This window comes from Sparus aurata, chromosome 21 (assembly GCF_900880675.1).
Source record: "Sparus aurata chromosome 21, fSpaAur1.1, whole genome shotgun sequence".
Lineage (NCBI taxonomy): Eukaryota > Metazoa > Chordata > Actinopteri > Spariformes > Sparidae > Sparus > Sparus aurata.
Window position 1 is genome coordinate 7,709,009 of NC_044207.1, and position 27,952 is coordinate 7,736,960.

Here is a 27,952-nt window from a genome sequence, read left to right on the forward strand (position 1 = left end):
CGTTCACTGTCAGGGTGGTTGAAACAGGTCACTCCCTGACCTTTCCAGAGACTGGGCCGTTTGTGACCAAGAGTGATTTTTTTTGTTAGGTTTCCAAAGTGAGTTAACTTATGTGAGTGACATCCTTATATTACTGCAAGATACCAGACTGAATGTAGTTATTTTAAACAACACTATGATCTTCTAAACCTTACCAGGTAGGTTTGGATCCTAAACCTAACCAAACCGCAACCGTTTAGAGGGGCAGGTAGAGCGTCACTGATCAAGCTGCTGTATTTGAAACACGTCGCAGCACGTGCAGAATATCACGTACAAATGAGTGCGTCTCGGTTCGACACGAACTTGAAAAAAAGAAGTCCTCGTAACGTGTTTCACACTTTATTCATAGAAAAGCACTGAGATTCCAACACAAATCAATATAAAATGGTAGTAGCGTTACATAAATAGTAATAAATTCTCGCTTTATAGACAGTAGCTCAAGAAGTTGCACAAAAAAATTACAAATAAAAAAAAAAAACCAAAACAAGTGTTGATGATAAGCTATCATACTTCTGTGGCAACAAATACTGGAAATACCTTTTCATAATCAGTAGCACAAAGAGGCAACGAACACTTTCAATTTTCCCTTAAGTTAGAGAGAATCCGAAACAAAACAACCCAGGAAACAGTAGGTGAACTAGATCTCTACCAGCAAATAGTACTCTCCTACGAAATAAAGAAATAAAGAAAGAAAGAAAGAAAGAAAGAATGATGGAAAGGGGGGAAATGAGAGAACCTGGCTGATATCGTTAACACAGACTGAAAAACAGAGATTAAGTTAGACGGAGGAACGTCTTTGTTGTAATGCTGTCAGCGAATGCATCACATAAAAGGCAGCCGGCTGAAGCTTCCAAGTTAAGCAAGTGGTAGAATGTAATCCCTCCATCATCTACACCTCAGGAAAACAGCCTTATTATGCTAACGTAGCAGCCAAGAAATACTAATTCAACCTCTTTTTTTTAATCCTTTTTCTGTAGAAACCTTGCAGCAACAACAGATGAAGTCTAGTTTTGTTAAAAAAAAAAACAAAAAAACATTGTGCACACGCAAGGCTGCTGTAGGACAAAAGAGGAAGCGGCCGTACTGAAAGCTGGGCACATCGCTGCATCGCTTCCAACCACAATCCTCCCTGTGTGAGGCTGGACAGAGAACAACTGAAGATTAGAAAAAAGAAACTATGGTGATGAGATAGAAGAGGTGAACACAGCCAGCGTTGGAGGCTGAGGGGAGTAGAGAAAGCAATAAACAAAAGAAAAAAGAAACGAGTTACAATGAGGAATGAACACAAGGTCATCCACAGGCCATCTCTTTTGTTCATACAGTTGCTGTTTCCGACTCTCTGACATTTGTGTATTGTTCTGTCTCACTGCGGTGCCGCCACGCGACTCGACACCTCTGAGAAGACACTAAAGGCTTGAGTCCTGATTAAATAAAACCAACAAAGAAGTAAAGCAAAAATAAACTTTGTACATTGATCGGTCACAAAGGCATTTCCCACCGTTTTCATTTTTTTTCCCTCTCCTCTAAATGTTGCAGCGTATGCAGGCTGGCTACTGCGCATTGTCCAAATACAAGCATGCTTGGTCTCACTTTCCCCTCCCTCCCCTTTAATAGTGGTTCAGTCCACTTCCACGCCTTTAAGTTTTTCGGGGACATCTTTAAGAGGTGACAAGACCATCGACGAGGTTCTGCATAGTCAGGTTTAGTACGTATCCGTTCACAAATGAATGCCTTCCTCATTTTCGTCCTCTCCTCCTTTTGGAACACACTTATTTTTTCTTTGCAAATCCAAAAAAAATTACAAATAATAGTTATTATAGCAAAAAACAAACAGAGAAAGAAATGTACACAGGAGCACCTGAGAAATGCCTTGAAGTCTTTGCTCTTACAAAAAAACGCTGTCAAATTCCCCCGTCCAAAACAGTTCAAGTACACCCCCGCCAAAGAACAAAAAACATAAAAAATAAAGAAAAATAAAACAAACACATAACATACTTATCATAAATAATTATAACTTTACAATTTTCTGAATTGACACTTTAATATTTACAATATCTTAAATGCTTAATGCTACTACTTTTTGTTTTGTTTCTTTAAGTGATGTCCCTGAGAACTGAGTTAAGCCTCTCTTTTCTTTCTTTTGCTCAGTTTTCCTTTTTTCTCCATTCTATCTGTGTTTCTTCGGATCAAAAAGGCCCAGAGTTGTGACTGACTACCCGGGTAGTGGGTGAAGGTAGCTTTCATGGAATGTAAAAGCAGACGAGAAAATGTTCCTGCATTTAAAAAAAAAAAAACAACCTTTTTCTTTTATCGTTCTGCCGTCGACAGGTCGACTCACTCGCCGTGTTCTTTTTCGTGCGTCTGCGATTCCTACTCAGTCATACAAAAGCTACCAAACAATCAATAAATAAATGCTGAAGCAGGCAGGAACGTACTGAAGAGGTATTTGTGTGAAGTGCTTGTACGATGACATTTAGTCCAGTAAAGATTCAAGCTCTTGCTGTACTGTATACGGCCATTAACAACAACACTCTACCACTGGGTGAGACCAGACAGCAAAAGCATCCCTCATAAAGAAAAATGACTTCCTGTGCCAAGGCATGTGGTCTCTAATATATATGATTAAGTCATCAAATCATAAAACGTACTGTGGGTTTTGTTTGTGTGAAAGACAAGGCCGCTTGTCTTCTTTGTCCACAACGATCAACAACCAATAGCATTTACAGGAAAGCCGCTTTAGTAACTACAGTCCCTTTTCCATCACAAAAATTCAAAAACATTCAGGAACAACTGCGTTATCATGTTCACTTTTACTCTAGCCATGATGGGGACAAGTGCGATAACTGCAATTAGCATCATTTCATTTTTTTTGTTCATCAAACAAAACTTTAACCACTGTTAACTGTTTCTTTTAGGACACTTGGAGGCAGTGGAACAAGCCGAGGACGCAACACTGACACACAAAGATGCTATGGCTAACGTGTTAGCAAACATTTGCTAATTTTACGAATCCAGCAGACACGGAGCTCTATTTTGTCTTCACTGACTCATTAGCAGCTAGATTGTCCACCATGTTTACCAGCTAGCTGCCAACTAGCTAGCTAGCCGTCTACTGTTTGGTGTTAGACAGCCAGTGCAAAGTCGCTTAACTATTTTGCTAACAACAGCTACCTGCCACGGTAAGCCATAAAAATTAAAATAGTTAGCTCAATGAAGTCAAAAAGCTTAGTAGAGTTGAGGGAGTTGTATGCTAACATGTTACACATAATCAGTGGTTAAGGTGTAGTTTGACAAGATTAATAAAAAATAAATCTTTTGATTGGGTTTGTGTGCAAAAAAGTACTATGGTGTCTGCCAGGGCTTTAAATTTAGGAACTATGACTAAAAGAATCAAAATAGGAACCAGATTTCTGCACTTCAAACGGCTCATGATCCAATTCATGAAACATTTCTGGAAAACAAAGAATCAAAAAGTTCTTGAGATGGAAAAGGGGCTTTAGCTACATGCAGAGATAACAACTAACAGTCAGCGAAAGCAACAACATGTCCCAAAGCTTCCAAACAAACACAAGAAGGTGAAAATAATGCCGCTGGGTGATAAAAGTGAAGCGCAGACTTGACTTGTATTGCTTATTGACTAAATCTTGATCTAGCAAGTGAAAGGTGACCGCTGGAGTCCTATAGATTTAAATGGTTTTGGCCACAAATAGCTGTACAGCAGTGCAGTGGTATCTCTGGAGATGGGAATACTGCGACCACTCCATTCATCACAGTCGTGTATTGTCACTGTTAACAAGCTTACAGGAGGACATACGAGATATACTGTATATATATGTGCACGTGGAGCCTCAACTAGTCTACTTAGCTAGAACAGCCTGGATAATGTCACCTTCAGGCTTGTGGATTTGAAAACATGCACTCTGTGAAGCAACATGGTTCTTCCTCTGACGATATTCTTAAGGAAAAGCACTGACCAGCAGGTGTAGAGGATGGGAGCTAGTCTAGAGTGGATTCAGTCTAGTTTAAAACCTGGTGGTACTGACTTCTACAGAGAGACCACATGTGTAGTTCTGTATTCTGCCCTCTCTACTCTAAGATGCCCTGAATGAAACAAGAGGCCATTTCTGATAGAGAAGTTAAAGCTGACAAATAATACAGTCGAGGTATGACAGCAACACTATGTGTGTTTTCCGCCTCAGTGGGTGTTTTCCCTCCTTTTGGAATGTCATTTTCCTTCCACTTTGAAAACCACGTCCTCGTCTCCTCGCTAACCCCCAGCTCAACGTGTCTTCTGGCTCAAAGTAAGTACCCCATCCAACAAAAGCTTTTGGTTTTTAAATCGTCATGTGCCGCCGAAAAACAAAAATTCCTTTTATGTTTTTTGTTTTTCCCCCCACCACAATCCTTTGACTTTTTCATACAAGATTTAACATTAGTTTGAAGAGAAAATGCTTTGTTTTTGCTGTTGTTTCTTTGACATTTCGAGCCGTTTTCCCCCCTTTTGCAGTCTCAACGAAGTAGAGCAATGCACTGCGAACACTTCCTGGTTCACATTCAAGAAACAAAACAACAAAACAGGACAAAAACTTAAGACTGAAGTCAACAAATGGCTCAACATAAGAAGTAAAAATACAAGGAATCCAAAAAACCTTAAATAGAAACAAATAAGTTTAACTACTTTCCAAGAAGAGGGTCCCTGTGAGGGAGGGGTAAGGTCAGCCGAAGCGCTCCCTGACCAACATCATCAGTTTCTTCTTGCCCTTGTAGATCTGTTTCAGGTTGTCTATGAATTGGGCGAACTGAATGTGGCCGTCCTGTGCCAGCAGGAAAGTCTCCCGTGCTTTGCTCAGGAACTCTATGAACTCGCCGTAATGCCGCGGACTGATGTGCGTCAGTCGAGAGTGCGTGGTGTTGATGTACGCCGAGATTGTAGCGTCCAGGAGCTGCCGCAGCGGCGCCTTGTCTGTTGACATCAGCTTCCCAGAGTTCCTTCTCCCGGGAATGCCGGCGAGACCCGGTGCCGTCATGGTGCACCGCCGCAGGATGTCGGACAGCACCGTGGCACAGTGCACGCTCTTCACCACCAGGGGGATAATGGCTGCAAGCTCATTCTTACCCAGAGAGTGGCTGAGCGCGCAGGCCCAGAGCACGTCATTAATAGCCGGATGCGTGTCCTGGTTGTAAGCCAGGTTAAGGTGGGTCATGGCGAGGGAGGCCAACTTGAAGGAGCGCAGCGGGTATCCTCTGTGTTCCATGTACCTTGCGATGGTGAACAGCTGAGAGTAAGTCATACCCGTGGAGGCCGCATCGATCACGATCTGGTAGGCCGTCTCGAAGGCGATGTGGTCCTTCTCGCAGAGCGTCAGAGCTGACAGGGCGCAGTTCTGGGGGTCCTTCATGGCGCACTGCAGGGCCAGGGTCCGGGCGCAGCTGGCCAGCTCCTCGCGCTGCGGGTAGTCCAGGCTGAGGCGCAGGATGGTGTTGTGGGACATGACGGTGGCTGCCACGATGCTGGTGGCCTCCGTCGGTGTGAAGAGAGTGTACCAGCTCTGTAAGATGCTCACCAGCGCCCGCAGACCTGAGGGGAAGACAAGGATTTAAATACTTTACACTTATTGGGCTCCATCTCATCTCACGAAGCTCATTAGGAACGTATTTCTCCCCTCTCATTCCACCATTATTGATCAGGCTGATTTTTTATGACCCATCCTGCCCGATCTGCGGACTGAGGATCACGCACACGCACACACACACACACACACACACACACACACACAGAGGGACGCGCAGGGATAGTGAAACGCAGAGGGTGCAGCGGCCGAGGATCACATCCCTCTCCCATAGCAAAAACCAGTGCCAAGTTTCAGATCCTGACGCACCAGGTTCTTAAAGGGAATGGGAGACGACACTCGGATTGGTTTGATTTATGTTCTGCCCAGTGAATGATTCAGAGTCTAAATACCACCTCTTTGCTATGTGCACCGCACTTTGAGCCCAGATTATCCACTGCTTAACTAGCAAAATGGACTTGGACGCACCCTAAACGCAGTAGCGACAGAGATCGTCTAAATAGGGCCCATTGTGGTCAGGATGAAGATCATATGATGTCGGTACGATTCTATATTTTCTCCCTGAATGAATGTTTATTAAGTTTATTTCACAGTTTTAAAGAATGAGTGTGACTTTGGGGCTACATGATAAAAAAGCTCTCCACCATCATCAAAGCATCAAATGAAGAAATATATTGTGGGAAAATGGTGTTTATCCCTCCGGCAGAATTCAGGGGCTTGAAGAATGACAGGGAGCATTGAAGCCCGATGACGCTTTTTCGGTTGGTAATTTGTCACCCATCTGTGTCTCAAAGTCAAAGACTGCCTCCAAGCAGAATTAAAATGCATCACGATAGACCAAAGAAGATCTTAAGACACTGTGGAGGGCATGATTAGACCATGGCTCCTGTTTCACTGATGTGTGTGTTTGTGTGAAAAGGCATCACGTACCGACTTCAGTGGCGCAGGTTACCAGCCAGCGAACCATCTCTCTCCTTCTCCAGTTCAGTGTGGACAGAGTCATCCTCATCACCTGCAGAACACACACAAAGAACACAATGGTTTTTTTTAATCTGCTACCAAACTCCACAGGAATAACAACACTTCAAAATGTCTACGTCACGTCAGTTTGGTGATTATTATTAGAATATTGACAAAAACATTCTAACGTACGTGCTTTTCATAATTTAGCAGTTAGTGATTATAACACCACACGTCTCCCCGTGTTGACAGATGCATCCAGAATGTGTTCATAATCACACTGATGACTAATTGAGAGCTTTCCATTTTGAGCACTTATTTAGCAGTTTTGCTGACAGGAATTCAGCCGAAACTCTAAATACCGGGAGGAGGAGGCGGCTGAAGCCACACTGCAGGCCTTGATCATCTGAGGAGTTTTTTCAGTGTTTAATGTGGAACCCGAAAGGCTTCATTATGTGGTTTCTTCTCATCAACAACGGTAAGACGCTGTGTGATGTTTTCTCTGTTAATTTGTAGTGAGGCTGTGGAGGCCTGCAGAAATTACAAGTTCAAGGAAACTGTTGCATGTTTTGACTGGTGACCAGTGCTCGCATTTTTTTTGTGTGTGGTGAAATGCTTTTTAGAAATGTTTGACTCGCCCTCATACTTCGCCTGCTCTCTCTCTCTCACACACACACACACACACACACACTCAGTACCTGCAGTCCTAGCTCCAGTGCCACGTTGAGCAGAGTTATATCAGGCGGGTTGTCTGCGGGTGTGGCGATCTTAAAGGCGTCCTGGGCCAGTTTGAAGATTAAGGAAGAGGAGTGGATGTTTTTCTGGATGGCCTCCAGCACCGTCCGCAACCTCAACATGTCACCTGCAGGCAAAACAAGGAAAACAAAACTATATTAACGAGCACGAACTGATGAGGAAAAACGTCTGATTGGACATCTGCTCTTCTGTGACTACAGCTGTGGGTATCCAGATGTTTTAACAGTACCTTTAGCAGCAGTGAGCATGGTGGAGGCCAGCTCACACTGCTGTGACTCCAGGTGTCCCAGTGTGAACCAGCGCGGGTATCTGCTTGGAACTATGGAGATGCCGTGATGAGGGTGGCCCACGTCCCCGGAGCCCGCTGACGACTCCAGCACCGGCAGCCTGACAGGAACACACAACGTCAGTTACTTTTCATCATGTCTTTAGCTTTAAATGTTGGAGACATTTCATCATCGGAACTGCTCTGGATCTGGTATATTGATACTACAGGGAATTCATTCTTTAACGTACTGTAATATATCATATTACTTTTGCTTATATTCTATATACACTCAGCATACAAGTTTATTTTTTACATGAAGCTAAAGCTAATGTAATCAATCCAATAACAAACCTATGTTCATGAGGCTAATAATCAAAGTTTGTTGATATGGTTTCATAAACATGTTTTTGAGGGTGATGATCATTAAAAAAACAACTCCTGTCTACAACATACTTCACAGTTTCTATTATACACTTAAGTTAGAAGCTGTCAATCGTTTAACTTTAGACCTGGGCCTAATGTTTCTACTTACAGTGAGGGTATCACAGATCATTTAAAAATGACTAAGTGTCTGCATTAACGTGAAATATGCTACACAGAGTACACACACTTTCAAGTACACTTGAAAAAACTGACCTCATGGCACGCAGAGCCACCTTATACGCCAGGTCTGCGTCATGTGGCAGCAAGGCAGAGAAGAGGTACTTGGCGAAGGTGTGCATGGGGACACTCTCCCTGTGGATGACCTCACCCAGACCGCTGAACGGACCGGCTGGACCGGGAGAAAGACAACGTAATGTTTATTCTTCTTCTCAACAATGAGAAAGTGTTTTCAGCAGAAGAACCATCATGTCTTTTTTTACACAGTTTGGTCTCAACATTAACTCTAGGACACTAGGGTAAAAACATGTTTTACAGAAGTATAGGGATGCCGTTGTCGTACCTTCTAGTAGCTGTATGGCCTGTTTCCGGAGAGTCTGAACCAGGAGATCATCCAGCTCTAGTTCTTGAAGTTTTGCGACAATTTGCTCCTCGTTACGACACACCTAGAACATACACACAACTCACATTTATCCACTGTGAACACACAATACATGCTGCGTTCAGAATGAATAGAAATGTGCTAAAATTTGTGTTGCAGTGCATTTGGACTAATCTCATATTCGTACCAACAATGAAATCATGATATTATTTGTTCAGAAGTAGACTTGCAAGAAGTTGAGATCCATGATTTATAACTACTTAATACGAGAGAATAACAGAGCACTTTGAAGTTTAAATACCTTTTTAAGAAGGGATTTTGAGCTTGAGGTATTAAAGGACCAGCAGGGTGCTTTAATACCTCACACCCTCACGTATGTGTGTATCTAACGTTGCAGTACACAAGATGGAGACTGAGTTTTAAGTTAAGAGGTTGTTTAGGAAATATATGTAGCCTTCCTTAAAAACTGAAACTCCTTTATCAAACCTATACGCGTGTCTCTTCCTACTGCCCCGTGTGTCTTATTGTTGAAGCATATCTTCTCTTAGTGGCTTTATATCTTACGTAAGGCACGCTGAATTGCATTGCCGTCGAAAGGTGCAAGACAACCGAACTCGCCCTGCCGGAAACATTAATATTTGTGTTGATGCCCGTGATATTAAGAGTGCTCTATGGCAGCCATGTTAAGCACTAAAGCAGATTACCATTCGCACAAAGAAACGTTCCTTGGGTTTACTCTAATTCAAAGTGAACCCGAGTCGGCGACTTTCTGCTTGTTTTTCTGGAAACAAAACGCCGTGACCTTTTCTCCCTTTTTGCATGGTAATTACTTCACACAGACGTTTAATGATAGTGATTTTCTGTAATGGCGACATTGTCTGCACCGGGCAAATTCACACCGCTTCTTTTAATATGCATACAAACCATAAATGCAGTTTAGTTACCCACTGCAAGTAGCCTAGTATTACTGTATGCTCTACGAGGGGTAAAATCAATCAGAATCTGTAAGATCTAAGAATTATGTTTTAATGCATACATCGTAACTCCAAGTGCATCACATGACAGCGTGTTTTTTAGGACCATCATACCTTGTCCTGAGCGTACAGGCCCTCTGGCATTATCCTCTGCTGGCCCATACCCATCAGAGCCACCTCTAAGGCCAAAGTCAGGTAAGACTCCCCTCCATCAGGACTGCCCCACACTGGTACATGGTGGTAGACCGGAGGCCTGGGGTCGCCCTCTGAAAAGAAAGATAGAAAACTATGTAGAGTTTTGGGCTCCATGTGGCCGACATGCTCGGCTCCAGTTGCTTAATGTATTATATATTATTGCTTCATATATCAAACATCTCCACTGGTTTCATATGAAGTGAGGCGGACACAGGAGAAACAAAGAGACTGCAGAGCAAAGAATCCACTTTAGATGCGTTCAAGACCGCAGAACAGCAGGGGATTTAGCAGCCACATTCATAACAGAAGAGGTTCAGATTTTTTATAAGTCTATCTTAATACGATACTGACATGCCCATATGTGCATTGAGAGAGGTGCTGGCCATAAATCAATCTCTTACTAGCTTAACTGCAGCAGTGCTGCCAGATTTGACAGACACAAAATTGCCCGATGGAGCCAGCCGAGTCATCCGAGAGTAATTTTGGTTATATTTAGTTTATCATAGGAGTTTTTTTTGTCCATACTGGTGGTGAAATGGAGATTCAGAGCCTCCCTGTTGTTATGAAGTTGAATATGAGTGCAAGAAAGAACAGTTCAGTTCTAGCAGCCTGCAGTCCTCTGTTTGCACAAATCAAGTCAACCTAAAGGCACAGTTACAAAGATAAGTTTTTAAAAAGTAGTCTAACTTTAATGAATTGAGATGACGCTTGTTTTTGTGGGTCATCGGTTATCAGCGTGGTTCAAGCTGAGCCTACTGAACTCAGTGACCTGGCAATCTCAGCCCGTCCCCTCATCTGAAAAGGGGGGGGGGGGTTAACACAATCCACAAAGAAACATTTTGACCCGCCCAAATGTATTGAAAGGTAACCAGTTGAGTGCAAAAAACTGCCTGATCTGAAGCCAATACGAGGCTTACGTTCAGGTCAGATCAAATCGAGTAGGGTTTTTTTATCCTGGAAGTCGAAGCTCATGAAAACAGATACATTACAAAAAGTCTCTTAGAGTTTTTGGCAGTAAGTTGGTTTAGGGAACCCTCATGTTAGCTTTGCGTTATGGAAATAAACAAAGACTTATGACTGTTTTTTCCCTCCTTATCTTACTGTGTAGTTGAGTTCAGGGTCAGTATGAACATACAAATGGCTATGATGTATATCTAGGCGTGTGTGTACTGTATAAAGTTAGACTTGAAAAAAGCATGTCTTTGTCTAACATTACATAAATACGGCATTCGTGATTGCGATCACTCATCTAAGATGGCCGCTAACCCTATGCCAAATGCTCGACAGCTATAATTGAGAACAGATGCCACAGGAGTCTCAGCTGTTGATTGGTGCCCATTTGTTCTCTCTTACTCCCCCACCCCATCATTCTGCTTAAATCCCCTCTGAGCAATAGATCCCCTTCAATCCTGTTTATTCCGTGTGTGTGTGTGTGTGTGTGTGTGTGTGTGTGTGTGTGTGTGAGTCTCTAAGTGTGTGGGGCTCTCTGTGTAGAAATCTGTGGAAAAGTAGAAACTGATTTTGCAGACTTAACCCCGGTGTTAACTCAATTTAGTTTTCAATCCAAAGGCTGCTGAGTGATTGGTCAGTTTGAAAAGATGAGAGGGAAAACGGCATTTGCGATTGGCTGCCACATTGTCTGGGTCCGCCCCCCCCCCTTTTAACAGATGTTCCCAGCTGTCTTCCAGAGGGAAATAAAGCATGCTGACCATTCTTTACACACACAAACACACGCATGCAAAATAGTCATACCACTCTCCCAAATTCCCCAAACGACACAAGACAATCATTCACTCGTTCGCCAACACACAAACACACACACACACACACACACACACACACACAAATGAGTGTGCCAGTGGTCAGCATTGTTTGAATTGACAATAGTTCCCTGTAGCCTGGTGACAATGGGAAAACCCAACCCCTATTCTGCTGTGGTCGATGGCCACTGGTGAAATAAAAGGCCCAGGCAGGGTGAGAAATGCAAATGGTGATGGATTCTATACATACAACACACACACACAGACACACACAGACACACACACCGAGTTGTGGGCTAAATGAGCAGGGTGTTCCAGCCCGATCCATTCATGCACTGCTAGTTTATGGCTGTCTGCAGCACAACAGTGCCCGGTCCTGATATAAGAACATGAGGTCTGTTGTCTGATGAGTCACTGCTGGTGGGCTCGATCACCTCTGCTCAGGGTTATACTGCATCAGCTGGTGAAGTGCGTTGGGAATTATAGCCTGTGTTTGGCAAATAGGGTCGTTGACTGATGTGCAGTATGAGAAGACTGGGAGGAGGTTCGTGGATGAGCGTGTGTTTTGATGAAGTACATGCTTTAGCTCACTTTGTAGATTGAGTGGACAGTGGGTTAGCTTGCCAGTGCAGCAGACTAAACAGTGGACATGCAGAGGGCGAACGATTTTGATCTTAATTTATGCATCACTGTGGCTGCGAATAATAATTCTCTCATTATCACTGACTTTTTGAATAAATATACACAAAGATTTTCTGAAAATGTGAGAAATGCCCATAACATTTCTCAGTCCAAAGTGATGTATTATAAAGACTGCTTTTTGTCTGAATGACAATCCAAAACCCAGACACTAAAAAACAGAGAAAAGCAGCAAATCCTCACATATGTGGAGCAAGAACAGGCAAATGACATCCCATCAGCCTCAGCTGTACTTTGTATTAAGTGCTCATTAGCAAACTATTAGCATGCAAACATACAAAACTAAGATGCTATACATGCTAAACATTATACCTGCTAATCAAAAGAAAATTAGCATTGTCACTGTGAGCATGTTTTCACACCATTAGCATTCAGCTCAAAGTAGTAGTAGTACATGACTAAAGGCTTCTTGTCTTGTTGACTGACAAATAAGCATAGCAAAAAGCTATCTTTTTGAATTTGTTGTCCATTAATTGTGTAGAATGACTAATATTGGTTTTAGCCAATAAAGTACTTGTTGCATAATACATCATTTGAAACTTCTATTCAATATTTTTGAGTTTCATTTTATAAATCCAATCCTGCTACTTATAATTGCCTACCTATAATTTCCTGTCCCTGAAATGGATGAATATTGTTCTGCAGCTCTGTCAAGCACTCTTAACTAATGGCTGCTCATAATGTGCAGTGAAGCTTATTCTCAGCTTTGTTCGCCATGTCACCGTGGTATAGAGTGGTGTCAAAATGCCTATCATTTAAATGAAACAGAGAAATAATAAATGAAAGCTACATTGAACATTTTAGTGACTCACTGTTGGAGCTTGTACTGAAGGAAGTGAACCTCCAATCATCTTCTATGACGAGAGAAAGGGCCTAACATTTGACAGTTTGTTGGTGTATACCAAAATGATTTGACATGATCGTGCTGCAGAAAGTCTTCAAGCAAAATTCACTGAAGAGCTAAATGACGCAACAAAGCGAGAGTTAGCATGGGAACTCTACTGAAGTGTGTAAGGGGCGGACAGATTCTGTCATCTTTTGGCACAGGGCTGTGATGATTTCTCATCAGAATCTCTTAAAGAAAATATGAAGATCTTGTTTTCATACCGCCAGTGTCCATGGTGTTGTCGTCGTCCACGCGGCAGGTTTCGGTTAGTGTTGTGAACAGACAGCCAATTGGGTCTAAGGGATGCCCCACCCAGCCTTCCAGGTTGGTGGTGGAAGTTACGCCCCTCTGGAGAAGCTCTGAGGGAGGAAGAGAACAGGAAAGAAAGAAATGTTGAAATGGTTTGTCCACAACAATCAAACAGCTGTGTGTGTGTGTGTGTGTGTGTATGTGTCTGTGTTTTACCTTTCTTTTGGTGTTTGTAGATATCCATTTGTCTCTGCTGCTGGAGGCGAAGCGTGTTGATGATTGCAACGGCCAATCGCAGGGCTTCCCTGGAGTAGCCGTGGGAACGCAGGGCGTCGACGCGAGCGCATGCCGTCGGGACGTGGTCTGTGTGGTCGACAGAAAGAGGAAAAGCTTTGCTATACACAGTCACAGACATGCAGTTTCCTACAAACTGTAGGACATAGGATGTAGTTAGGAATGTCACACACACACACACACACACACAAACGCACACACACACAGTGCAGTCTCAGCAGAACGCCAATGTGTGTCTGATAGCTGGCTTAAGTTGCAGAATCTGACAGATCTTAGCTGGAAGCTGCTTACTGCAGATACTGGCCTCAATATCAGCAGAATTACTGTGTGTGTGTGTGTGCGCGTGTGTGCGCGTGTGTGCGCGTCTGTGTGTGTCTGTGTGAGTGTATGAGTGTGTCAGCTTTTGGTGGAATTAGAGATTGTGTGTATATGGAAGTGGCATAGAAACATAGTTGTTTATCCTGAAATGAAAGTTTTTCTAAACTCTTGGAATACACAGTGTGTGTGTGTGCGTGCGTGCGTGCGTGCGTGCGTGCGTGCGTGCGTGCGTGTTCTCAGTACACATTTGCATCTTAAATAAACATATTATTTGACAAAATAAATCATAATAGATGTGTGCACCTATACAACACGTAAATACTGACTTTTCTTTCTTTTTTTTTAAATGACCAATGAATTACTGTTACATTGTCAGTGAAATTGAGGTGTAGTCACACATAACTAGTCAAATTAAGTTGACTTTCTGAGGAGCAAAATAAAAATCTCACGGTGTGTGTGTGTGTGTGTGTGTGTGTGTTTACCTAGCCAGAGTGGCAGGCCCTGTGGGTTAAACAACAGGCTCTCCCCCTCTCTCTGGTAGGATGGAGACATGTAGTGGTCACTGCTGATGATCCTCTGGAGGTGGCTGTCCTGCCAGTGGAGGTCGCAGGCCTCCACCGCCCGGCTGAACACTGTCCTCCTCGGCCTGGAGAGAGAGTCTGAGGAAAATGACACACACACACACGGTCAGTGGTGGTGTCATATTATCCCATCTTACCTTTCTGTGTCATATTTTGATTTCACAGTATGTACTGTGTGTGTGTGTGTGTGTGTGTGTGTGTGTGTGTGTGTGTGTGTGTGTGCGCGCGTGTGCTCATGCTGACCCTGCGCCAGGTTGCTCTGCGGCAGAGCGTTGGTGATGTTTGGGAGCTCGCTGCCGTAGTTGCCGTCCTCCAGCGGGCAGACGTCCATGTCGCCCCATTTCTTCAGCTGCTTCAACCAGCTGCTCTTCTCCTCGCTTTTACAGTGGGGGTTTAGCACCACGCACACCCACAATGCACCTGGGGAAAAAGATGGTGGTCAGTGGTCAGGACGTAAAGGAAGCAGAGGTAGTGGAGAGCTGCTTAACAAGAATATGACCCGGGCTGCGTCAGCGGTGATGGGAGCTGGTTGAATTCTCTAAATACTTTTCAGACTCCTCAGTGCTTTCTTTTCTTTTCTTTTCTTTTCTCAGAAAACTCAAGACCTTTATTGATCATTCCTTAGAAAAAGGAAAATACTGCCATTCCACATCCCTTGCTCGTATCTAAAACATTTGTTTATTAAAAGAAAATGTATGAAAATCAATTCTGATAATCGTTCAGTTGTTAATCGAGAAAAAGTAAATAAGAGGAAACTTGATACTTTTCTCTTGTTTTGTACTGTTGATTAAAGAAAAGAAGCAAATTAAAGATTCACTGTCTGATATATTATAAACTGAACAAATTATTTCACCATGGCTCAATTCAAAACCCTAATGTCCGTTAAAAAAATAAAGACTTCGTCATATTTCAATGCCTGACAAGTTGAAGAATGTGCTGCTTTTAGTTTCATCACATCATGCCGTTACATCTAGGTTTTACCTCTGAATGTTGCACAAAGTAATGCTTCTACTGTCATGACTTCACTGCAGCGCTGCCTCCACAAAGACTACATCTAATAAATGAAATATCGGGCATCAGCTTTCACAAATTCCCAAAGACTTTGCCTCTGCCATATATAGAAACCAGTGTTCTTATACTGTAGGAATCAAAATAATACTGGCGATAACAACGAGCAGCTCGGCGCACCAGCCTCAACTGTTCTACATACACAGACCTCGAGCTGGGTCAACTGTCTGCATCTGTGAGGAAAATGATCAGGCACCAAACCCCGACTGTCTGGCTGTTATTTCTGTCCGTGTCTGTGTCATGATCTCCCTCGCTTACCCAGGAAGTGCTCTCATTGACCTCCTAAACGCGGAGATTGATTGCAGAGAAGCTGAGCAGCCGTATTGATCGGCAGCCTTTATCATTCACTCTGTATGGGGAGCGAGAGGAGAAGCTGCAGACTGGATGACCTAATAGCTTACTGACTGGATGAGCGTTTACCCAGCGAGGTGAACGGCGATTTGTCTGAGTCACTGACAGGCTGGACACTTCTGTCGGCCTGGCTGTCTGACCCGCGGTGACTGATGGGCTAACTAGCAAGCTGATTGGTCGATTAGAAAAATAAACAAACAAGCCAGTGCGATAATGTGCGTCTCTCCGACTTACCTAGCTCGTCCCAGAGCTGCCGACACTTGTCCGTCATGCCTGTGCCCTGCTGTCTCCATAGCGACAGCCGGGGGTCTGCCATAAACTGCTCCGTGATGAGCGTCAGCATCCGGGCGCCGTTGGAATCTCGCATTCGTAGCATCTCCCTCACCTGGAACGACCCAGAGAGTACAAGCTTAGTCACTGTATGTACTCCAGAACACTCTGACCTTCTGCCAGCTGGTATTGATTTGCATCTTCGCTCATCAGAATTTAATTTGGGAGAGAAAAAACATTTTAAACAATAAACACACTGCTATTTCCACCAGTTTCCAGTCTTTATGCTAAGATAAGCTAACCACCTCCTGGCTCTAAACTGATTTTCTTAGCTGTGAGAAGGAAACATTTCCTAACATGCAATTCTATTCCTTAAATACTTCAATTTGATAGAAGGATGAAAAAAAGACTGCATGATTCTCGGCAGCACTTCATCCAGTATACATAAGGTTGAAAAGTTACATTTAAGATGTTATAAAACCTTCTGAATGCCATTTAAAACTGAATAATAGAAACAGTTTGGCACTGAAAACCGAGCGCTCACACTTATCAGAGTATATGTCTGTTATAAGTGGGCTTGCTTCACTCAGATAAAGAGCAAAAGGAAAAGTGCATTCATAAATCCTCCACTCTGACTTTGAGGATTTACAAAGCTATATCAAGACCCGTTAATGCCTTGAGTTTGAATAATACAGTTAAAGAACTCTTAAGACGTCTCAGGACCTGCCGGCGCCCTGTTCCTTTGAGCCATTTTTCCAGTACGAAACCACCCGTTGAGACAAGAAGTTGAGAGTTTCAATTTCTGTGAATCTTTGACAGTATAGAATAACAAGTTGGTTCAATATGAAGGAGGGAGAAATTCAGAAAAGATTTTATTTTGATACAAAGTTGTTAGAAATCATTTCAAAAGGGGCGTTTCATCGATATTACACATAAACCTGTGTTTACTAATAGTTTACTGATGACATCATCAGGGTCATTCTGGATTGGACTTTTTTTTATATTTCAGATTTTTTTCTTTTTCTTTGTTTCTTGCCTGTTCTCTTTCTTCCTCCCTTCTTTTTGTCTTCCTTCTTACTTTCCTTCTTTCATTCCTTTTTCATTTTAACCTTCTCTCCATCTTTCCTGGATTCTTCCTGACTTCTTTCCTCTTTTATTTCCTTTCACCTTATTTCCATTCTCTCCCCTTTCTCTCTTTCCTTCTTTTTTCATCTTTCTTCCCTTAATATCTTCTTTCTTTTTTCTTTTGTTTGTCTTTATTTCCATACTTATTTCTTTTTCATTTCCTTCCTTCTTAAAGACAGCCTGTCTTACGAACTGAAGGTGTGAGGTTGAATTTGTCAGGCTGGGTCTAATAAAAGATACTACTGAGTTGCATCATGGGAAATGTAGTATTGGGTATTTTTGGCGCTTGACCCCTACTACGGATGAAGGCCAGGATATCTGAGCATCTGCAGCTGTGATTTCACCAATAATCCATCTTGTATGTCCCCCAACTTAATGGACTTGCAAAACTAACTCACTGGAGTGCCCCTTTAAAATCAGACAAAATCTGGATTTTGTTTTCACTTGTGGGTTTTTAGGCTTATATCATAGAAACAACAAACATATTTGAGTCTTTTGGGTCTCTTTAGTCACTGGTGTGTTCAGATATACTGCTGTTGAGCAAAGCATTAACATAAAGATGACAAACCCTTCTCTCACTTCTAGGTGTGTCTATGATGATAGTGATAATATTAATCAATGAATAAATCCGAGCCATGTATTGAAGCAGGAACACAAAGTGATGATGGATACCTTGGCAAACATGGAGTTGAGCTGCTTCCCAGAGCCATAGTATCCTCCCTGTGACAGAAACTGTTTGACCTGCTCCCTGACTTGATCCTCGTCCAGGTGCCAGCAGTTGTCATCGTCAATGCTGGCGCCGGCAGTCGGGTCGGGTGCACCTGTGATTACACACACATACACACACCCACATTAAATGACAGGCACTCCCAAGCCTGCAATGATAGAAACATATGCAGATAAAAAAAAAAAAAAAAAACACACATGAAAAAGTGACCAAAACAGAACCAATACGGACAATTTCAGTCCGACATCAACATCCCTCCCTCCACATCAAAGTCTGTATATTCACTCAGTCACTACGTTCCTTCCTGTTCCCAATTCGCACTCGAACAACAAAATAAACAGACGGAGACCAACGGAAATGGAGTTTACTTTTAGACAACCACGCTCGCAAAAACACTGTCTCCTTAGCTCAATTCTAACATGTCATTTCAGATTTCCTCAGACCTTGGGGATAGGTAGAAATCCAATCCTTAAAAGCTAAAAGAATCATTAAATGTGAATGAGTGTAAATCTCTCCTGAATTGTTACACTGATGTATGATGCATTTAACTCATAGTACACCTATGTGACACTTATGAAAAGCTGTTCGATTTAGGCTAATCGTGCACTGAGGGACCGTAAGGCCAACTTTATTTTTCTTCTGTTCAGCGCTGGGTGTGTGTGTGTGTGTGTGTGTGTATCTGAGTTATACTACGGGGAAATGTAGATACGCTCTGAAGGGGGAAGCTGCTTTGATCTAGCAGGAAGCGAGCTGAGGAAAGCCCAGAGATGTGTTTCCAACTGGCTGGCTGTACGCAACAGCAAACAGCAACATTCCTCCATCAAAGGAAGCCTCGCTCCTGGATCGACTGAACTTCAACCCCCATGATCCCCCTTGTCAAACACAGACAGGAAACACATCGCGGGGCTTCCTGGACAGGCGAACTGGAGAATGTCAACATTTAGCGAGGAGGATGAAATAGACAAACAGATGAAGAGTTTTGTTTGGTGGAAGGATGTGTCTAGTTTGTCGTGTCTCCGCTGCGGGTCTGTTGTGGCTCTCTTCTTCGTTTTCATCTCAGCACTTTCTCCGGTCCTTTCATCTTTCCTCCCCTTCCCGTCCCCTCTCTCCCGTTTCCCCAAGTTGCATTTCTCCCCACCTCTTCCTCTCAATGTCCCTTTCCTTTCCACATCTCTCTCTCTCTCGCTTTCTCTCTCTCGTCTCCTGCGTCCATTTCACCATTCAACTTTTTTTTTCCCTGCTTTTTCAACATACCGCCGCCACTGGAAGGAGGTAGTCACTGGAGAGTGGGAACTAAGAAATCAAACGAGCCATTTGAAGCCTGCCTTGCTGCTTCGCTGGAGTAATCAGGCCTCTAACGTATGACAGCCTGTAGACTAGCATGCAGCATGTTTTAAGTCTGGAAGCTTTTAAGTCTGGCCTGTTGCTGTGAAGATATCGGTGCAGAGGGATGGACGACGACTCAACTGAGCTGACTTTTTTCAACAATCGCTTTCTTATTGACTGCCATGCATCAAAGGCATCAGAAATGTGTTCTAGATGAAGGTGGCGGATAAGTTGGACATTAAAGGTTCTATGAAAATCACACAATCGCATGCATTTCTGCTTGAGAATCAATCAAAAGTGAGCTGAAAGTTGGCCACAAAGGTTGTCCTCTCACCATGGACCTGGTTGATCTCAGAGTTGGAGGAGAGGATCTCATCAGCCAGTTTCTGGGCGGTAGGCAGCACCTCGGTGTGGTGGGCTGTGATCAGGTACTGGACCAGCTTCTGCAGCTGATCTCTGTTCATCTGGAACAAAGTCTCTGAGATGGGCAACCGCAGCTTCACCTGTATCAGACACGCACACAGAAAAGTGGTGCATGATGCGTCAACTACATACTATTTAAGTTTTTCTTTGACTTTTGGAGGTTGCCCAGAGGAGGTCTCCCTAAAAAAGACTCATTCAGTGTTGATTTCTTCTAATGTGCACTATAAGGTTTAACTAAAGATTATTTTCATCATCGATTACTCCACCAAACATTTTCACTATAAGTCGATTAATTGTTTCATCTATAAAATGTCAAATAACTGAAGAATGCTCATCATAATTAGAGTGATGTCTTCAAATTGCTTAATTTGTCTAATCCACAGGTCCAAAACTATGTACTAAATGACAAATACATTTACATACATCCTTACAAGTTGAAACCAGCAAATGTTTGAGATATTTGCTTGAAATTACATCTAAAGGGTGATTCATTTTATTTCAAATAGACTGATCGACGGTTGCGGTAATTACCTGTTCAGGCTTGCGAATCCGGTAAAGGGAGAGCGCTACCACATGGGCGCAATAGAAAATGTCTCTGTTCCCGCACCCACAGGTGACGGAGGTGATCTTGCATCGGTCGAAGCTGATGGCCACCTTGTGGGTGACCTCTGGCTCTGATGATGTGGCGGGCTCAGTTACTGTGCCACTGAGGTGAAAACCTGCGAAGACACAAGAGAGAGGGAAGAAAGAGTGAGCTTCATTACTCACTGAAAGGACCAAATAATTCATGTTAAGTTTCAATTTAATGATACTTGGTACATAACTGCAACAGGCAACTTTCAAATGAATGGAAAAATTGGATGCTTCCATCCAATTCCATGTTTTGAAAAGTACATTTGCAAAAGCAGCTAATCTACACATGTAGTGAAGTTGAAGTCATAATGATGACAAAAGTACAGAGATCGGTGGTGTTTAACTTGTTCAACATCATCATGATGTTTCCTGTTTCCTTTGTTATAACTTCTAACAAGATCTTTTGTGTGGACTGCTGGGGAGAAAGAAAGAACTACAGAAGGAAAAATCTGTGGTAATCTGAGCCTATACAAACTCACAGAGTGAACCTTCAGTACAAAACACACACATCTTAATGAGATGTCTCTAACAGGGCACTGTGCCATCTGATACTCTCTGCCTCTCTCCCCTTATGCCTCTATGCATTTGTGTGTGTACAGTGAAGAAGGGGGTTGCTAGGGTGTGATCATTTCCTGCCTACACACACACACACACACACACACACACACACACACACACACACACCCCCAGGGTACTAAGGTTAGGTGCCTGAAGAGATGATCTTTAACTCTGCTTTGCATAGTTAATCTTTAGGGCCCCACACACTAAGATAACCATTGGTTTAAGACTTTAAAAAGACTCCGGTGAGCATGATGAGCCATCTAATGTGGGTAACAAACCAAAGCAATGACTGCCCGTATTTTCATGACACTCTCATGCAGACTCTTCAGAATTCAACTGATAAAGACTCTTGTGCCATAGACCTTTTGCAGACTTGCAGAAATCAATGTTTTTGTGAACATATCGTTCAAACATATATACCCTGAAAAGGTAGAGCATTTTAGGCCCATTTAAGTGGGTAAAAATCACATCTAATACCAGGTGACATCAAAATTTGGGTGCAAATATAAATTGGATGAATGGGAGAGATAAAGTACACTAAAGTACTGTGGTGTACCTCAAGGCTCTATTATCGGGCCCCACTGCTAAACTGAGGACACTTAACTTCATGTATCTGGAAAGTCAAGAACCAGTCCTTGCCCTTACAGAAATGTCTGACCGACTTGGAAGTTGGATGTATAATAACTTCTTTAAGCTCAGAGAAAACTAATTTAGCAATAATTCCATTTGTGGAAAACTCATGACAATTTGATAGATTTAATTACCTGCTGCCTTTTAGGAAATAATCTTTAAAATCCAATCTTAGTTTGACTATCACGTTAAGAAAGTTGTATAGTCCTGTTATTTAAACTCATGATTATGCTATTATTAGTTTTTTCCAGTAAATTCTGAATAGATAACTAACTGTCTGCCGTACCCTAAATTTAATCAATTCACAAACATTTATTAAATCAATTTAAAACAAATTGAGCCATTTCATTCCAATGCCATCAACTGCAAGGTTCCTGTATAGACCAGGTACTAACAGAAATAATGTGAGGCAAAAAGAAGAACTGAAAAGAAGGAAAGGTAAAGGTGGAACAAAAGGCAGAGTAAAAGAATGCCAAGTGAGGAAACAGAGAATAAAAGGGACGAGATAGGAGGAGAAATGTGAGAGGAGAACAGAGAATAGGGGAGGGGAGAGTGTATCTGGTCTGTCCTGTCGTCTCACTGTGACAGGTCAATTATTTATGAGGTGAGGTGTGTGTGTGTGTGTGTGTGTGTACACATTGGATTACTGTATCTCACCAAACCATAGCAACCCCACTGCTGCTTTCACAGCTAGAAAGACAGGAGAGAGAGAGAGGGAGATACATAAAGGGAGGATGAGCAAGCTAACTGGAAAGCAATGATATGGCTATTTTGGGCATGGGCTCTAATGCTCAGATAAACACACACACACACACACACACACACACACACACACACACACACACACACACACACACTTAAATTCTGGGGTATGAGCCAGCATGGTAGAGCAGCCTAATAAGCGCGTGTTAAGCCATCTCCCTGGCAAAATCCCACAATAGCCTTTTCCAAACCAAATGTTGTGAACACACACACACACACAAGGAAGCAGACACACATAAATAGACACACGCATGCTGAGACCCAATCAACAGCACACTGGTTTCAGTATGACAAAGAAGAAGATGAAGAGCTACAGGAGGATAAGGGGGAAACTGAAGACCACATGAAGGGTTGAAAAGGACTGACGCACGCCAACTGATTCCTTACCAAAGTACGTTCTGAACCAAGACCAAACTTGTCGGCTCGCCGCTTCTCACCAGTACAAATGCCACCAGCTGTTAAGATCGACATCTCAACCTACCACCCAGATTGCCAACATACGACTATCAAAACAACGACTTGCAGACACAACAGCAATAGAAGTGCCTTGAAAAAAAAAAACACAAAACAGAACAAAGGCCTAGGTCGGTGTGGATGAGCTTCTGCAGGTCTGTGTAAGAAGAGACAATATGATCCTTCGCACTGATCACGGCCTATACCAGATCTGATTAATAAGGTCAGTGTTGGTGCCATTACCAATACAGTATGAACACTTACCAGACACTAATATTGTTATCACCAAAGCAATCATTGTGTGTTGTGTCTCAAAAAAAAAAAAACAGACAGACAGACACAGACAATGTTTTACATTTATACAAAGACATATGTCAAAAATGTTTACCAATTTACACACCTTTGACTAAGCCGAGCTGGGTGATACTGTGTTCTGCTAGTATTTTGTAGGACAACCCTGCCCTCAAACTCAAAAGAATTGATATAGCAATTAAAAAGGCTTTCCCTTCAATGACAATTCACTGGTACAATGAAGTTTCTGATTCGGAGAGTTAAAGCAAAAAGACACAAGCGTGGGGTTTCAAGTCTTGCCTCAACGCGATGCATCAATATGTGCAAACATTCCAGACGGGATAGCTTGTAGCATAAACGATGTACCATTTCGTTAATTCATCCTTGTACCTTTAAATTGTTCAGACAGAGAGCAAATGATTGCTTCTATAATGATATTACAATTCAAGGTACTGGCAGAAGCTGTTTATCTGAGCTGCGACGATTAGTTTTAAGTATAATAATAATAATAATAATATATTTTAGTAGCAGTCTTTTTGTCCAAACTGGCTTGTATTAAATGCGTTAAACCTTCGAGAACTCAACAAGGAATTTTCCCAATGCAAGCTGTTGTGCAGTGTCTTAGTGGGAGAGAGGGCCAAACCATCTGAACTTCACACCAACAGACCAACCAACCTACCCACACAACCACTGACCAAACAACCATCACAGCCATCTACTGACTGATATCCTTACAAACTGACCTATCTGGCTTCATGCCTACCAACACACTGACGCCCTAACGTACTGAGCTCAAAGACCTGTTTGGCATATCTACACATCCTCATGTTGAGTGACCACCTAACAGACAATACTGACAACCAACCAACCAACCAACCACTCGTCCTCCAAAAGGACATGACTGAGCAACAAACCGTGCACTGAGCCAAACAGGCCATCTGACTGTGACAGGAAGGATGAGAGAGACACAGAGATAACAGACTGCAGAGGGAGAGAGAGAGAGAGAGAGAGAGAGAGAGAGAGGGGCTGATGCGTCTGCCAATGATAGACATAAAGAGTCCTCTGAATTGTTGCAATCTCTCCCTCCCACTGAGTCCGCCTGTCAAATCAATCTCTCACAGCTCATGGTAATATCATAAATGTCACAAAAAAAGGCTTTCCATTCCTTCCCTCCGTCTCTATAATGGGTATACTGTACCTGTAGAGCCAATTTGCGCTAACCGCAGCAGAGTGTAAGGGAGTCCAAATTTGATCCGCCGGTGCTGAAATCATCACAGCGGTGAGCAAAAAGATCAGGCAAAAATCAGAGGAGTGCATTTCTTAAAAGCATCGGGGGGACATTTGAGAGCTATCTTCCCTCCAAGCTGTCTAAATAATGTCCTGTCAGTCATCAGTCATCGCTGCACTTGTCTCCAGAAATTCAGTTTAGCATTTCAGATGGGCGTAGAGGTTTCGATGGCAGATTATATGGAGGTATAAAGACTTTCCCACAGCTGGGAGTGCTGCTCTCTCTTTCCATCTTGGCTTCGGACCTAGCCCCCCTTCTCTGTCCTTCTGTGTCTGTGAGGCTGAAGCCTATTGTTGGTCAGGCCACGGGGATGAATGTGATGGTGACACCGCTGCTCTTTTCACTTTCAATCAAGTCTAAAATGGCTCAGACACAGCTCACAGTCCGTCTGTCTGGCACCCCTCCCCTGTATCTTTTTCCAGTTTCACACATTAAACCCACAACATAGCTGGGTTTAATTATCCATGAGTTAGCAGTTTTTGGCATTCATACTTTAGCCAACACTTTTCCCACACAATATGACCATTCCGAACAGATAAGTAACACTTGTGTGTGAGGCCATTTCTGGCCCATGAGACCATGCACTTGATGTGACATAAACCAGTTGGCCACTTGTTAATGATTAAAAGAAGAGTGGACGTCCTCGTAAAAGCCAAAATGCTCTCTGGCCGAGAAGATGACAAGATTGATACTGCTGGTTAATGCGAGAGTGGCATCAATCTCCTCATTGAACTCTCAACAAGAAAGCAAATGTGTTATTTTATTAAAATGTAATAACTCTCATGCTTTCTTCATCTGTGAATGACGCTCCTTTGAAAGCTGATTTACAATAAACTGCCAGTTTATGTTACACAAGAACAGATGTCATAATGGCATTCAGTACCAATAGAAAGGGGCCCAGGACATCACCATGAGGCACTCCGCAGTTGAGTATATTCCTTCGCCCTTTCATCAAACTTGTATCTGGTGCCAAAGCTCTGCAATACAATACTCAAAGGCTTGGTGAAATGTGTACACCTTCTTTCTGTTGCTCTAACATAGAGTGCTTGTGTATGTGTGTAAAGGCTGAGGGAGACAGTGTGTCTTCAGCAGATGGGGATGCAATGACACTTGATAAAAAAAGACGCTGCATCAGACAGTCTGCTGGAGCACACACACACACACACACACACACACACACACACACACTGAACAAAACGACCTTTTCAGAGCACTTCTGCTTTTGTTCTTAATGCCACAGTGACGAAACAACACAAACTAGTCAGTGATATTCACAGTAGATATCAGTAATCTCTTTCTTTTTCATCACACACTCACAAACATGCATATACACACACTCTTTGTGCTGCTCTACACCAGGCTACTGGACTGGTTCAGCACAAGTGATGAATTTCTAACAAAGGTGAATTAGGAGTGTGATGTGTGTAAACTGGGAGTTTTGCCAAGTACAATGATCTGGCCTAATCCTTGGGGAAAATCACATGACCCTGTGTGTGTGTGTGTGTGTGTGTGTGAGAATATATATCTATAAATATATATGTATGTATATGTGTGTGTGTGTGTGTATTGTGTCCTTGTCTGCTCTGATGCAGGTATTTTATGCATGCACCAGCTATAAACCTTAATCTGATACGGTTGCAAAAAACCCGAAAAGCAGCAGGTTTCCCATCTCTCTTGACAAAAATGACAATTCTGATTTTGCATGTGGTTTTGTTTTTAATCTGGATTATTTTCATTTCAATCAAAATGTAGAATAATGCATTTGGGACTTCGACTGATGGATGCTTGTGGAAGGAGGTTGCTGCCATGCAGTTGCGATGTGTGCGTGAGGAAAAAAACACAAAAGTGTGAAGAAACAATAAAAAGACAGAGAAAAGAGACCACCAATGTACATTTTCAGACCCCCTGCCCTTGTTCCGATGTATATATATATACATATATATTTATATATATACACACACACACACACACACATACACACTTAGCCCTGCCTCCCTCCCTCCCTGTTGCACACCATCTGTCACTCGATGGCAACTCCGCCCACACAGAGGCCAGTCTGCCAATCAGGAGGCAGATAGCTCCCCACGCTCATAGGCCATTAACCCCTAATCAGCTGGGGAGATGGAGCCAGGCAGTGAGCCAAGTGTGCGTGTGTTGTCACACACACACAGATACAGAGAGAGACACACACACACACACACAGCATAAACCATAGCTTTATTCAACCAAAGCCTCACCACAGGCCTCGCAGACAGACAGACAAACCCCGCTGCTTAAGGTGGATTTTGAAGATGAGGAAGAGACGGTCTTTGATTCCATTCATCTACCTGCCCCACGGAGCTGCGCCCACACACACACACACACACACACCACTCCTTCTTTTTGCTGCCCACACAGGATCACCACATCCCCTGTCTGGAAGAGCAAAATAGATGGGTGGCAAATTAAAGGAAAAACCAAGATACGGTGTATAAGGCACTGGTGGTTCACCACAAGCCTCTTGAAGCATTTTTTTTTCTTCAAGATGTTCCCTCATTGGTGTTTGTTTGCTGCTTACAACTGCAGCTACAAACACACCTCCTCATCCTAAACAACACAAACACTACAGCAGGGATCTGTCGACACAATCCCTGAACGGCAGGCCAACTTCATGTAATACTGTTGGGCTGAATCATTAAATGGGGATTCAATGGAGAAGAGCGCTGGATTTTAGACCGAGATCTCACAAATTAATCGTTTGAACCAAGACATGCAGGGACGTCAGAGACAGGCGGTGGCAGTAATTAGTCTGTTTGTCGTCTGAGCCGTACTCCTTTAAGTGGAGTTCAATCATTGTTGCCAAGTAAAACACAATCATACGATCTCTTGGTTGATATTATTGGACAATTCGAGCCTTTTGCAGATATCACATTTGCATTTTTTTGGACAATAAGACAGAAATAGAGCAGAATAGCCAAAGATATGCTTTAAGTAATTATACTTAGCTTCTGTTTGAAGTCACCAGCACATGGCAGTAAAACCTCGCATTTAAGGTGGTGGCCAGAGGTGGGCCATCCTTGACCAACATCATGGAAAAAGCACAGAGAGGCTTTTGTGATAGAACAAAATACATTCTATTTAATGACAACAACTATCTACTTACTGAACTGAAGGAAACAACTAAACACACACCTCCTCATCAAATTCTGGTTCAGTCTCCTCAGCTACCCACAAACTGACTCTCACTCTGCGTACTCGCTCTGTCTACATCAGTGACACATTGCTATGTACTTTGATCAAGAAACTGCATCTTCAGCATAAATACATCCAAGAGAAAGGAAAAAAAAACAAAAAAAAAACAGAATAAATCACACTGCCGCTTTTTTTTTTCGGCTCTAATCTCACTGCCCCTTTCCAAAAGTACCCTGGTGCAGATTCATCCTCCTCCAGCAGCCAACATCCCTCGCAGCCTGCAGCCCTTCCCATCTTCCATCTCCCATCTGTTCTGACAGCTCCAAGGTTTACACAGCACCC

General features: G+C 42.9%; 1 protein-coding gene across 1 annotated transcript in view; it reads right to left on the minus strand.

Moving 5' to 3' along the window:
• Window positions 1-362: 362 nt before the first annotated feature.
• Window positions 363-27,952, minus strand: part of zswim5 (zinc finger, SWIM-type containing 5) — a 67,595-nt gene continuing 40,005 nt past the window's right edge. The window contains exons 2-16 of the mRNA XM_030402803.1: window positions 20,353-20,540; window positions 19,733-19,901; window positions 18,018-18,166; window positions 16,185-16,335; window positions 14,775-14,951; window positions 14,433-14,609; window positions 13,555-13,701; window positions 13,311-13,448; window positions 9,664-9,815; window positions 8,537-8,639; window positions 8,230-8,365; window positions 7,555-7,712; window positions 7,268-7,431; window positions 6,540-6,621; window positions 363-5,617 (exon numbers count right to left, since the gene is read on the minus strand). Of these exons, the coding sequence (XP_030258663.1) occupies window positions 4,755-5,617; window positions 6,540-6,621; window positions 7,268-7,431; window positions 7,555-7,712; window positions 8,230-8,365; window positions 8,537-8,639; window positions 9,664-9,815; window positions 13,311-13,448; window positions 13,555-13,701; window positions 14,433-14,609; window positions 14,775-14,951; window positions 16,185-16,335; window positions 18,018-18,166; window positions 19,733-19,901; window positions 20,353-20,540 (2,954 nt within the window). The 3' untranslated portion in view covers window positions 363-4,754. The remainder of the gene's footprint in view (window positions 5,618-6,539; window positions 6,622-7,267; window positions 7,432-7,554; window positions 7,713-8,229; window positions 8,366-8,536; window positions 8,640-9,663; window positions 9,816-13,310; window positions 13,449-13,554; window positions 13,702-14,432; window positions 14,610-14,774; window positions 14,952-16,184; window positions 16,336-18,017; window positions 18,167-19,732; window positions 19,902-20,352; window positions 20,541-27,952) is intronic.